Source organism: Dendrobates tinctorius, unplaced genomic scaffold (genome assembly GCF_039654945.1).
Source record: "Dendrobates tinctorius isolate UK_male_01 unplaced genomic scaffold, ASM3965494v1 ptg000093l, whole genome shotgun sequence".
In the NCBI taxonomy this organism is placed as follows: Eukaryota; Metazoa; Chordata; class Amphibia; order Anura; family Dendrobatidae; genus Dendrobates; species Dendrobates tinctorius.
In genome coordinates, this window is record NW_027361761.1 from 256311 (window position 1) to 270439 (window position 14129).

Here is a 14129-nt window from a genome sequence, read left to right on the forward strand (position 1 = left end):
TTCAGCAGGTTTTGGCACATCTGGAATGCTTCATCACCAACCATTACAAAAGGCTGTGGCGGACCTTCGGTGTTGGGAAGAGGCCGTGGCATGGGGAAATTGAAGTTGTTGCCATACAACCTCTGGCCCGTGTCAGAGGTCTTAAAAGCCTGGGAGTCATTCCCACGGCCAAATGCCCCAATGTCCACTGCAATAAACGTACAGTCTGCATCCGCAATGGCCATCAGTACAGTAGAAAAGTACTTTTTGTAGTTATAGAACTCAGAGCCTGTTCTTTTGGGCTTGATAATCCTGATGTGTTTCCCATCCACCGCTCCCAAACAGTTAGGGAAATTACATACAGTCCAGAATCTGTCGGCGATTTCCAACCACTTTTCTGCGGTAGGCAGGGGCATGAATTCAGGACATAGAACGTTCCACAAAGCCCGGCAGGTGTCCGCTACAATTCCAGACAACATGGAGATTCCAATCCGGTACTGGAAGTGCAGTGACGAGAGGGTCTCTTCAGTAGCCAGGAATCTGTGACACAAAGAAAACAATATTGTGTATAGGGATTTTTGTACACACCTAAAATTCAATAAAAAAATATATATCTGCAGCCTTTTGTTCAATACATGCCATAAAAAAAAACACCGCAGCCTTTTGTTAACTACATGGCAGAACTATAATTCTGCCAGATTTGGAAGAGTACATGTCACAACAAAGAAAATTAGGCAGCCATTGTTTTTGCAAAACTACATACCGTAATGTGACCAGGAGCCGTTCCTCAGGAGGAATCGCACAACGGAGCTGTGTGTCCTGTCTCCGGATGGCTTCTTGACCAAGCAAATAGTGAAAGGTTTCTTGTGTCATCCGGGTATAATCCGTACATTTCTCCGGGTTTGCCTGGAGCTCGCTGTAGAGGGTGTGGTACGCTCCACGGATCTCCCGGAGTTCAATAATGGGATGTATCCACAAACGCCGCTGCTGCCGTCTTCGCTGCCTCTGTCTCTCTCCCTCTGTTCATGGCAAGCAACAGCATAAGCCTGAGCCATCCTCATGTCCAGATCCAAGTCAAAGCTCTTCCAGCGCAGATCCATGTTTATCAAGGCAAATGCAAGCAAATGTGAAGAATTCAGGTGTAAACAGGGGCTATATAAAGAATTTCCATAAGACACGCCCACTGCTGTCCCATTGGTGGAGTGTGTTGCAAGAATTTTTCAAGGATTTTTTCTCCTGTGATGTGACACCATTGCGCATAAACAATGCAAACGCATGAAAAACGCTGCAATTTTTTGTATTTATGCGCACAATAATGCTACAAAAAAACACAGCGTTTACCAGCGTTTGCATGCGCTTTTGACATGCGTTTCATGTGCACTCCAAACGCAGCGCAAGAAAACGCTAGTGTGAAACTAGCCTTACACTAGACCACCAGGTCTTAAAAAGAAAAAAAAAGAAAAATTAAAATTACACCTATCTCCTAATTCATCCCAAAACACCAATTATTAACCCCCTATTTAACACTAGAGCACTAGAATGGGAAAAACCCTTTTTCTAATGTACCCTAGACCACCAGGAATTAAGTACCTACTTTATACTAGACCTCTAGGGGTATCCCCCCACTACTTTTATATTCTGAACCACCAGGTATTAACCTACTATTTTAAGAACTCGACCGGCAAGTATAAGATGCATAACATACCCTTCAAAAAATCTTACACTAGACCACCAGGCATTAAACTACCTATCTTACACTAGACCACCAGGCATTAAACTACCTATCTTACACTAGACCACCAGGCATTAAACTACCTATCTTACACTAGACCAACAGGCATTAAACTACCTATCTTACTCTAGACCACCAGGCATAAAACTACCTATCTTACACTAGACCACCAGGCATTAAACTACCTATCTTACACTAGACCACCAGGCATTAAACTACCTATCTTACACTAGACCAACAGGCATTAAACTACCTATCTTACTCTAGACCACCAGGCATAAAACTACCTATCTTACACTAGACCACCAGGCATTAAACTACCTATCCTACACTAGACCACCAGGTATTAAACTACCCATCTTACACTAGACCACCAGGCATAAAACTACCCATCTTACACTAGACCACCAGGCATAAAACTACCTATCTTACTCTAGACCACCAGGCATAAAACTACCTTACTCTAGACCACCAGGCATAAAACTACCTATCTTACACTAGACCACCAGGCATTAAACTACCTATCTTACACTAGACCACCAGGCATTAAACTACCTATCTTACACTAGACCACCAGGCATTAAACTACCTATCTTACACTAGACCACCAGGCATTAAACTACCTATCTTACACTAGACCACCAGGCATTAAACTACCTATCTTACACTAGACCACCAGGCATTTAACTACCTATCTAGACCACCAGGCATTAAACTACCTATCTTACAGTAGACCACCAGGCATAAAACTACCTATCTTACTCTAGACCACCAGGTATAAAACTACCTATCTTACACTAGACCACCAGGTATAAACTACCTATCTTACACTAGACCACAAGGCATAAAACTACCTATCTTACACTGGTAAAAGACAAAAAGGTGGTCTGTGGGGACCACAAAGACTAACAAAATAGTCCATCAATGGTATAAAAACATAAATTTTTATTTAACAGGTATACAGAAAAAGACGGTAAGTACAACCTTTAGGCACCAAAGTGCCATACAAACACCAAGACGCCTGAACCCATATTAATACAAAATATCCCCATAAATTTGGTCAATGACCCATAAGACATAATGATATTCATTTAAGGATATAATACCCATAACCACTGGCCATAGTGTCCCCAATAGTGCATGTAAATAAGAAACAACCAGAATAAAGTCCCTTAATTGAAATAAATACACCCAGACACTTTTACCCATTTATTCATCTCTAAATAAAGAATATCAGGTAAGTCATAATAATACATGGACCTAACTAAGGCCAGTAATCATACCTATAATGGTCCTATGCAGGGGCTAGAGGGGTCAGCGCTGTCTGAGATGGCTTAGTGACTCCTGCATTGAGCAGGGGGTTGGACACGATGACCCTGGAGTTCCCTTCCAACTCTAACATTCTAGGATTCTATGATCGTCTAGGGTATATTAGGAGTGTATGTTCATGTCGTGTACCCTGGTGGTCTAGTGTTAGTCATGTGGTGAATACACAGTGGTTTAGGCTATATCAGGAGTGTCAGATCATTTCTTGCATCCTGGTGGTCTAGTGGAAATTTGATTTTTACTACCTGGTGTGTCAGGGTACATTTATCAATGCGGTCCATTGTTTCTGATGCAACAGGCAGTAAGCATCTGTTTTACATCAGACCACCACGGTACAATAAATGACCCTTTACTGTATTAAACACCTATTTAACACTAGACCACCAGGGAACAGAATATTAGCCCACTAATATTCAAAAGACCACAAAATATATCACCCTCGCCTTCCATTTAAGACCAGAACAACTCCCTCCTTCTACTCTAATTTATGACCCCTCCTTCTACTCGAGACCACCAAGGAGCTGGGAACTACCCTATACCACCAGACCTCGAGCCATTAACCCCACTACTATGGTATACTAATCATTATGATCTCTTTTTGTACTGGTGATATCCGTGTGTCATCCATATGTACATATGTTACTTCCGTGTGTCAATGTGCTGTCTGTCTGACACGAATTAAATGAAATGCAGCATAGACATTAAAGAATTTTATGTATTAAAAACATGGATTTTTGTGAGTACTCACCGTAAAATCCTTTTCTCCGAGACGCTCATTGGGGGACACAGGTACTGTGGGTGTGCGCTACTGCCATCTGGAGGCTGACACTAGGCAAACAACACAAGGTTAGCGCCTCCCCCGCCGTATACATCCTCGCCCTGAATGCGGTTGGAAACCAGTTTAGTGCAAAAGCAGTAGGAGAACAATAACAATCAGCCTTAATGCAGAAAAACAATATGTCTGGCAAAGGACCACCCTGACATTCACAAAAGAACATATAATAACTAAATAAACAAGAGCCAACCTGGCTAACAGGGTGGGTGCGGTGTCCCCCAATGAGCGTCTCGGAGAAAAGGATTTTACGGTGAGTACTCACAAAAATTCATGTTTCTCCTTCGTCTCATTGGGGGACACAGGCACTGTGGGACGTCCTAAAGCAGTCCCTGGGTGGGAGATTGACTCAACGATCCAAGCTGCATGCACCTCTTCGTTCAAAGGTGCGCCACTGCTGCTTGGAGAATCCTTCTACCCAGGCTCGCATCCGCCGAGGCCTGAGTATGGATACTGTAATGTTTAGTAAATGTGTGCAGGCTGGACCAAGTCGCTGCCTTGCATACCTGTTCCGCCGAGGCCTGATGCCGAAGCGCCCAAGAGGCGCCCATTGCCCGAGTAGAGAGCGCTTTGATCCCTGATGGAACTGACGCACCTCTGATGTGATAGGCCTCCTGAATAAACGGATCCATCTGGCTATGGTCGCTTTTGAGGCCGCGAGTCCCCTCCTGTGCCCCTCAGGGAGCACGAACAGCGTATCCGTCTGGCGAAAAGGTGCCGTCCGCGACACGTACCTCCTGAGTGCTCTCACCAGGTCTAAGGTGTGAAGAGCTTTCTCCACGCAATGCACCGGTGCCGGACAGAACGAAGGCAAGACAATATCCTCATTGATGTGAAGAGAGGACACCACCTTCGGAAGAAAGGGGGGAGCTGGTCTAAGCACCACCTTATCCTTGTGGAAAGCGAGAAAAGGTGCACGGCAAGACAGAGCCGCCAACTCCGAGACTCGCCTAACGGAGGTAATGGCTACCAAGAATATCACCTTCCAAGAGAGGAACGATAAGGAAATATGCTGTAGCGGCTCAAAAGGCGATTCCTGCAGAACACTCAGGACCAGGTTAAGGTCCCAGGTGCCCATCGGCGCCTTATAGGGAGGTACTAGATGAGAGACTCCCTGGATGAAAGTCTTTACCTGCATATTAGTAGCAATCTTTCGCTGGAAAAGGACGGACAACGCCGATATCTGTCTCCTAAGGGAGCTCTGGGCCATCCCCGCACTGTCTTGTGCCTCTGAATAGCCCATGGTTTCTCTACCTAGGGGTGGTCAGGGCTAGGTCCGGCATCATGTCCCACGTCGCGGGAAAGGATACGTGGAGGGACACTCGCACGTGCTCGCCCGTTGTTGGTTTGGGGAAATCGGACCCTTTCAATAGGATCCGTTGCCCCTGTCTAATCTTCATGGACAAAAAAAGTCTGGAGAAAAAGGACCAGACGTGTGCCTCCATAGACACTTAGCAAAAAACTGGTTTCTGCCCGCATTCAGGGCGAGGGTGTATACGGCGGGGGAGGAGCTAACCTTGTGTTGTTTGCCTAGTGTCAGCCTCCAGATGGCGGTAGCATACACCCACAGTACCTGTGTCCCCCAATGAGACGAAGGAGAAATGTTCAAAGAACGATAAAGTGACGATATCGTGATAGATAGATATATGTCAGTGTGATTTCTAATCAGTGCATTGCATGCTTATTGTTCTGTACTTGTAGGTGTTTAAATAAATAAAAACAGAACAGGGTCCCCTGTAATTTTCATAACCAGCTGAAAGAAAGCTGACAGCTAGGGGGAAGGGCTGGTGTTACTATTCCGGGAAGGGACCAATAGCCATTAGGCCCTGTGCACACGGTGCAGATTCTGTGCAGTTCTGCAGCAGATTTGGCCCTGCAGAACTGCAGCAGAAAAGCAGCAGAACTGCACGTGATGTACAGTACCATTTAAGGCTATGTAAAACAAAAAAGGCTGTGCATATGCTGCAGATTTTTCAGCGCAGATTTGGTGCAGAATAAAATAAGCAGCATGTCGCTTCTTTTGTGCGGTTTTGCTGCAGTTTTCCACCTGCTCCATTATAGAAATCTGCAGGTGGAAACTGCAGGGGAAATCCGCACAAAAACTGCACTAAATCTGCACTAAAATTGCAGGTAAAACGCAGGTCATTTTACCTGCAGATTTAGCAAAATCTGCGCGAAAAATTCCACAGCAGAATCCGCACCGTGTGCACATAGCCTAAAGGTTCCCAGCCTATTAATATCGGCTTACAGCTGTTTTCTTAGCTTTTACTGGTCATTATAGGGGAAACCCAAAAAAAACAGAAGTGGGGTTTCCCTATATTTACTAACCATCAAAGGCTAAACAGACAGCTGCGAGCTGATATTAATAGACTAGGGAAAGGGCCATGGATATTGGCCCCCTCCCAGACTAAGAACATCAGCCCTCAGCCACCCAATATATGGGGCATCCATTAGATGCACCATTTCTGGCGCTTAGCCTCCTGTCCTCCCTCCTGCCCTGGTGCGGTGGAAAGTGGGGTCATAGTTGTGGTGTTTATGTCAGTTGTTTTATGTTCGCTGACATCAAGCCAAGGGGTTAGTAGGTTAGTAATATTAGTCTATAAGACACACCCATTACTAACCCCATAGTCATACTGCAAATAAGAAACAACCAGAATAAAGTCCCTTAATTGAAATAAATACACCCAGACACTTTTACCCATTTATTCACTAAAAAATAAAAATAAACCAAGGCAAATGGGAAGAGCGGAGGCTAAGCGCCAAAATTGGCACATCTAATGAGTGCACCATTTCTGGGGCAGCTGACGGCTGGTGTTCTTAGTTTGGGAGGGGGCCAAAATCCATGACGCCTTTCCAGTCTATTAAAACCAGTTTGAAGCCGTCTGTTTAGTAAATATAGGGGGGACCAGATGTCATTTTATTAGTTTCTCCCCTATAACAACCAGTAAAGGCTAAGCAAACAGATGTGCGAGGGAACCTTTATGGCTATTGGCCCCTTACCAGAATATCACCAGTTCACATCTGTCAGCTTTCCCTCATCTGGTTAGGAAAAGGAAGGTGGAACTCATGGCTTTTTTTTTATTATTTATTTAATACACAATACAAAACACAGCATGTGCTGACTCCAACTCCCATCAGCGTCGCCTGGTTTCACTGATCGAAGGGAGACCAGTTGACAATGATGAGCGCTGCATTCAGTACCTGGCGCCTGCGAACAGTGCTAAGTGTACTGCTTTTTCCAGGTGCCAGTATGTGTCACACGGATGTCATCTGCATGTCATCAGTGTGCATGTGTGCAGCAGGCATTTTGTCCATTGTGAGTAAAAAAAATGAAAAAAGGACACATCTGAGTTTTTCACATGGAAATACGGTCCATGGGAAAAACCTGACGTGCACATCACCGTTGAATACAATAGGTGTGTGTGTGTGTGTCCGTACATAAAAAACGGACGTGAAAAGTGGGCATAAGGCTGGTTTCACATTCGCGCTTTTTAAGCGCACGCACGGCCGGGGGTAGCTCCGCCCCCGAGCCGGCTCTCTGCCCGGCGTGCCCGCCCCTTCCTTGTAGCGCCGCCTCCTAGCGCACAGCGGCGCCTGCGATCGGCGCACCCTATCTTTAGCATAGGGTGCGCAGATCGTGCGCAGGCCGTGCGCTAGTTGCGCTTTGACCTGCGCTGCGCACTTTTGACGGTGCGCCGTGCGCGCCAAAATCCGAAAAGTTTGATTTTGGCGCGCACAGCGCACCGTCAAAAGTGCGCAGCGCAGGTCAAAGCGCAACTAGCGCACGGCCTGCGCACGATCTGCGCACCCTATGCTAAAGATAGGGTGCGCCGATCGCAGGCGCCGCTGTGCGCTAGGAGGCGGCGCTACAAGGAAGGGGCGGGCACGCCGGGCAGAGAGCCGGCTCGGGGGCGGAGCTACCCCCGGCCGTGCGTGCGCTTAAAAAGCGCTAATGTGAAACCAGCCTTAGAGAGATTATGGACACCAAATACAGAAAAATCACTATAAATCAGAGGCACAGAAAAAATGTACCTGTTCAACTCTATGTCTTGTTTGCAGGAAAGGATCGTACCGGGCCCGGATGGCACGCATGGAGGTCGGCTGTGCAGAGATGGGGACAAGAGGAGAAAGGAACAGTAATATGGATAGAAAATAACAACAAATAAAGAAAATAAAAAACATTATACTGCTTTCTTAAAAGGGGTTGTTGGCAACCCCTTTAACCGACTTTCTAACTTTTTTTGTGTGTTCCAAAAGATCAGCACACCCCTATTCGTCAGGAGCAGCGCTCCTCCACTACACGATAGCTAATGCATGAGCCCTTCATAACTGAAAACTAATAATGGAATATGATGGAAGGAAACCATCACCAATGTTGTCTGCCAGACAGACACCTCAGCAAGACGCGTTTCTGCATTTTAGATGTTGCTAGTTGCGGTGTTGCACGACATGGTTGCTGTGCTTTACAGCAGGGCAAGGATGGCAGCCATGAACACCCATCGCCCCACTGTCATGGTCACATCTAAATGTCAGATATTAACAGCAGCGATCGGGGCAGGATCCAGACGCTGCTCTAACAGGCAGAAGACTGTATAAAACAGCTTACACTGCACAGAAGGAAACATACCTCATATCCTGTGTATGACTGTGTGGAGTACTCAAAATCAGAGTCCGGACCTCCGGGGCAATACCTGCAGCAGAGAATGACATACACAGGATCAGTACTGTATGAACACAGCGACCAACAGCAGAATAGTGAGTGCAGCTCTGGAGTATAATACAGGATGTAACTCAGGATCATTAATGTAATGTATGTACACAGTGACTGCACCAGCAGAATAATGAGTGCAGCTCTGGGGTATAATACAGGATGTAAATCAGGATCAGTAATGTAATGTATGTACACAGTGACTGCACCAGCAGAATAGTGAGTGCAGCTCTGGAGTATAATACAGGATGTAACTCAGGATCAGTAATGTAATATATGTACACAGTGACTGCACCAGCAGAATAGTGAGTGCAGCTCTGGGGTATAATACAGGATGTAACTCAGGATCAGTAATGTAATGTATGTACACAGTGATTACACCAGCAGAATAGTGAGTGCAGCTCTGGAGTGTAATACAAGATGTAACTCAGGATCAGTAATGTAAGTACACAATGACTGCACCAGCAGAATAGTGAGTGCAGCTCTGGAGTATAATACAGGATGTAACTCAGGATCATTAATGTAATTTATGTACATAGTGACTGCACCAGCAGAATAGTGAGTGCAGCTCTGGAGTATAATACAGGATGTAACTCAGGATCAGTAATGTGTATGTACACAGTGACTGCACCAGCAGAATAGTGAGTGCAGCTCTGGGGTATAATACAGGATGTAACTCAGGATCAGTAATGTAATGTATGTACACAGTGACTGTACCAGCAGAATAGTGAGTGCAGCTCTGGAGTATAATACAGGATGTAACTCAGGATCAGTAATGTAATGAATGTACACAGTGACTGTACCAGCAGCATAGTGAGTGCAGCTCTGGAGTATAATACAGGAGGTAACTCAGGATCAGTAATGTAATGTGTGTACACAGTGACTGTACCAGCAGAATAGTGAGTGCAGCTCTGGGGTATAATACAGGATGTAACTCAGGATCAGTAATGTATGTACACAGTGACTGCACCAGCAGAATAGTGAGTGCAGCTCTGGAGTATAATACAGAATGCATCTCAGGATCAGTAATGTAAAGTTTTGCTCAAGTGTACATACCCCGGCAGAATTTTTGCTTTCTTGGCCTTTTTTCAGAGAATATGAATGATAACACCAAAACTTTTTCTCCACTCATGGTTAGTAGTTGGGTGAAGCCATTTATTGTCAGACTACTGTGTTTTCTCTTTAAATCTTAATGACAACCCAAAACATCAAAATGACCCTGATCAAAAGTTCACATACCCTGGTGATTTTGGACTGATAACCTGCACAGAAGTTGACATAAATGGGTTTGAATGGCTACTAAAGGTAACATCCTCACCTGTGACCTGTTTGCTTGTAATCAGTGTGTGCATAAAAGCTGAGTGAGTTTCTGGGAACCAGACAGAAAAATATTCAGAATTGAGAGTCCTCAGTGGTTGATACCTTTTATTGGCTAACTGAAAAGATGGTGACACATTGCAAGCTTTCCAGACTACTCAGGTCTCTTCATCAGGCTAGACTAATACAAAATCTGAAGAATCACATATCTATACACAACACAGAAATAACGCAATAGATAAGACAAGTGACGTGAAGCAGAACTATCGTTATGGGAGAGTGATACACCGTTATGGCCATAAATATTGGAATAGTTCATAGATAAGGAGCAAAAGTTTTATTGTCCTCTGATTGGGGTCTGGTAATATGTTGTGATGCCCCCACAAGGTCTTAGAAGCAAATTCCTTAATTGATGTAAAAAGACAGAAATCCATGCGACACAGTCATTCCTGCACTGAGTGTGTCAAAGGTCATCATGAATTTGTACTCACAGATTCTTCTCTCTCTCTGAGATGTGAAGTTACCGTTCAATACCAGTAATTTCATATCCATGGTGTTGTTGTGATCAGGCATACAAAAATCTTTGGCCACAGGTATGTCCGTTCTTTTTTGTCTTATTGTGTTGCGATGAGAATTGATCCTTGTTCTCAGTTTTTGCCCGTTCTCCCACACATACAGACCCCCAGTTGGACATTTAGTGCAAATAATTAAGTACACCCCATTAGATGTGATGCAGCTGAACGTACCTGGGATCTTGTAGTCCTAATGTGAGTTGGGGATCTTTATCTTGTCCGTGGTCATTATAAATGGACAGGTGTTACATTTTTTTCTGGTTGCAAGGAAAGGTTCCTGCAGCTGTTGGGGAGGACAGGGAGTTTCTTACAATGATGCTTCTTAGATTTGGGGGCTGCCTAAAACACAGTAGTGGGGGGGGGGGGGTCTGGAAAAATGGATTGTAATCGGGCATCTTTTTGAAGTAAAAGTTGTAATCTCCGTGCAGCTCCCCTTAGCACCTCCAGATTTGGATCGTAGGTGACTACTAGAGGCACCCTTGTAATGTAGCAGGTGATTCCTTGACATTCTGGTGGCTCTTGTAATTTGGTTTTGAATTGTTCTTGGATGGTAGCCCCGATTCAAAAAGGTCTTTAAGAAGACCAAGGCGTTCATCTCTATACATGGGGTTGGGATCCAGACAGACTCTTGCATCTTTCATCCAGCCACTGACGTTTCTGGATTGTGAGTCATGAGGAAAGTAAAAGAATTGTCAGCGGATCTACAGGAAGAGGTAGTTGAACTGTATAAAACAGGAAAGGGATACAAAAAGATATCCAAGCAATTGATAATGCCAGTCAGCAGCGTTCAAACTGTGATTTACAAATGGAAAATCAGGGGCTCTGTAAAAACAAAACCACGGTCAGGTAGACCAACAAATATTTTGCCCACAACTGCCAGGAAAATTGTTTGGGATGCAAAGAAAAAAAAACACAAATAACATCAGCTGAAATACTGGACTCTATGAAAACTAGCGATGTGGCTGTTTCAAGATGCACAATAAGGAGGCACTTGAAGAAAAATGGGCTACATGGTTGAGTCACCAGAAGAAAGCCATTACTGCGCAAATGCCATAAAGTATCTCACCTACAATATGCACAACAGCACAGAGACCAAGCTCAAAGCTTCTGGAACAAGGTAATTTGGTGTGATGAGACCAAAATTGAGCTTTTTGGTCACTCTCATAAATGTTACATTTGGAGAGAGGTCAACAAGGCCTAAGATGAAAGGAACACCATTCCTACTGTAAAGCACGGAGGTGGATCGCTGATGTTGTGGGGATGTGTGCGCTACAAAGGCACAGGAAACTTGGTCAAAGTTGAAGGAAAGATGAATGCAGCATGTTATCAGCAAACACTGAAGACAAATTTGCAATCATCAGCTTGGAAGCTGCACATGAGACTTACTTGGACGTTCCAACATGACAACGATCCAAAACACAAGACCAAGTTGACCTGTCATTGGCAGAACAAAATGATAGTTCTGGAGTGGCCATCTCAGTCTCCTGACCTCAATATCATTGAGCCACTCTGGGGAGATCTCAATCACGCAGTTCATGCTAGACAGCCCAGGAATTTACAGGAACTGGAGGCTTTTTGCCAAGAAGAGTGGGCAGCTTTACCATCTGAGAAAATAAAGAACCTCATCCACAAGTACCACAAAAGACTTCAAGCTGTCATTGATGTTAGAGGGGGCAATACATGGTATTAAGAAATGGGGTATGTGAGCTTTTGATCAGGGTCATTTGGATGTTTTGGGTTGTCATTATGAGTTAAAAAGAGAAAACAGTAGTTTGACAATAAATGGCTTCACCCAACTACTAACAATGAGTGGAGAAAAAGTTTTGGTGTTATCATTCATATTCTCTGAAAATATGCAAAGAAAGCAAAAAATTCTGCCTGGATATGTAAGTAAACTTTTGAGCACAACTGTATGTACACAGTGACTGCAGCAGGAGAATAGTGAGTGCAGCTCTGGGGTATAATACAGGATGTAACTCAGGATCAGTAATACAATATATGTACACAGTGACTGCATCAGCAGAATAGTGAGTGCAGCTCTGGGGTATAATACAGGATGTAACTCAGGATTAGTAATGTAATGTATGTACACAGTGACTGCACCAGCACAATAGTGAGTGCAGCTCTGGAGTATAATACAGGATGTAACTCAGGATCAGTAATGTAATATATGTACACAGTGACTGCACCAGCAGAATAGTGAGTGCAGCTCTAGGGTATAATACAGGATGTAACTCAGTATCAGTAATGTAATGTGTGTACACAGTGACTGCAGCTCTGGGGTATAATACAGGATGTAACTCAGGATCAGTAATGTATGTACACAGTGACTGCACCAGCAGAATAGTGAGTGCAGCTCTGGGGTATAATACAGGATGTATCTCAGGAGCAGTACAGGATCAGTAATGTATGTTCAGAGGAAATGCAGTTTATGAGTAAATTAAATGTTTATATCAACTACTTTCATTGGTTGACAATACCCTTTAAAAACATGTTGGCTGATCTCTGATTGCTTCTGTGCAAATGTTGTTGCTCTTTTTACATGTGAAAGAGAGAATTGCTTTTGCCTCTTCTGATCAGTTTTAAAACAAGCAGCAAAATAGTCACTATATGTGAACAAGGCCGTGGGAGGGTGGAAATACATTGTAACTTATGTCATAACACCGGATACCTGGGATCAAAAAGTGCATTAAGGGCCTTCACTACAGGAATACAAAGAACTAAAATCAGACAAAGAAGAATCATTTCAGAACTTTTTGCACCTTTAACCCCTTCACCACTGAGCCCATTTTCATTTTCACGACCACTGTCACTTTATGAGGTAATCACTCTGAAACGATTCAACGGATCCCTCTGATTCTGAGACTTGTTTTTTTTTTAAATCGTACTTCATGTTAGTGATAAATGTAGGCCGAATACTTTTTGCATATATTTGTGAAAATATTTGAATTTTGCCCACAATTTTAAAATTTCTACAATTTTAAAACTTTTTATTATTATGCACTTAAACCAGGGTTATGTCACACAAAAAAGTTAATAAATAATGTTATGAAGACAGAAGGGTTAAAAGTTTATCACCAATTTCTCAATTTCCCAACAAAATTTACAAAACCAATTTGTTTTTTTAGGGACCACATCACATTTGAAGCGACTGAGGGGTCTACGTGACAGAAAATACCCAAGCTTACACCATTTTAAAAAAATGCACCCCTCAGAACCACATTCAAGATGTTTATTAACCCTTCAGGTGCTTTACAGGAATTAAAGCAATGTCAAACGTAAAATGAAAATTTTACTTTTTCCCACAAAAATGTTGCTTTAGCCCCCAAATTTTACATTTTCACAAGGGTAACAGGAGAAAATGGACCATACTATTTGTTGTGGAATTTCTCCTGAATACACTGATAACCAAAATATGGGGGAAAACTACTGTTTGGGCGCATGGCACGGCTTGTCTTTAGGAGAACTAAATTGGTTGGAATAGATAGACGCCATGTTGCATTTGGAGAGACCCTCATGTGCATAAACAGTGGAAATCCCCTAGAAGTGATCCCATTTTGGAAATTATATGCCTCAAGGAACTTAGCTACATGTCTGGTTAGCACCCTGAACCCACAAGTGCTTCACAGAATTTTATAATGTTGAGCCATGAAAAAATAAATT

General features: G+C 43.7%; 1 protein-coding gene across 2 annotated transcripts in view; it reads right to left on the reverse strand.

The window, feature by feature from the left end:
• Positions 1–14129, reverse strand: part of ELP3 (elongator acetyltransferase complex subunit 3) — a 134091-nt gene that overhangs the window by 97443 nt on the left and 22519 nt on the right. For both annotated transcript variants that reach the window (XM_073586335.1, XM_073586336.1), the window contains 2 exons: positions 8497–8560; positions 7902–7970 (listed from right to left, as the gene is read on the reverse strand). In XM_073586335.1, the coding sequence (XP_073442436.1) occupies positions 7902–7970; positions 8497–8560 (133 nt within the window). The remainder of the gene's footprint in view (positions 1–7901; positions 7971–8496; positions 8561–14129) is intronic.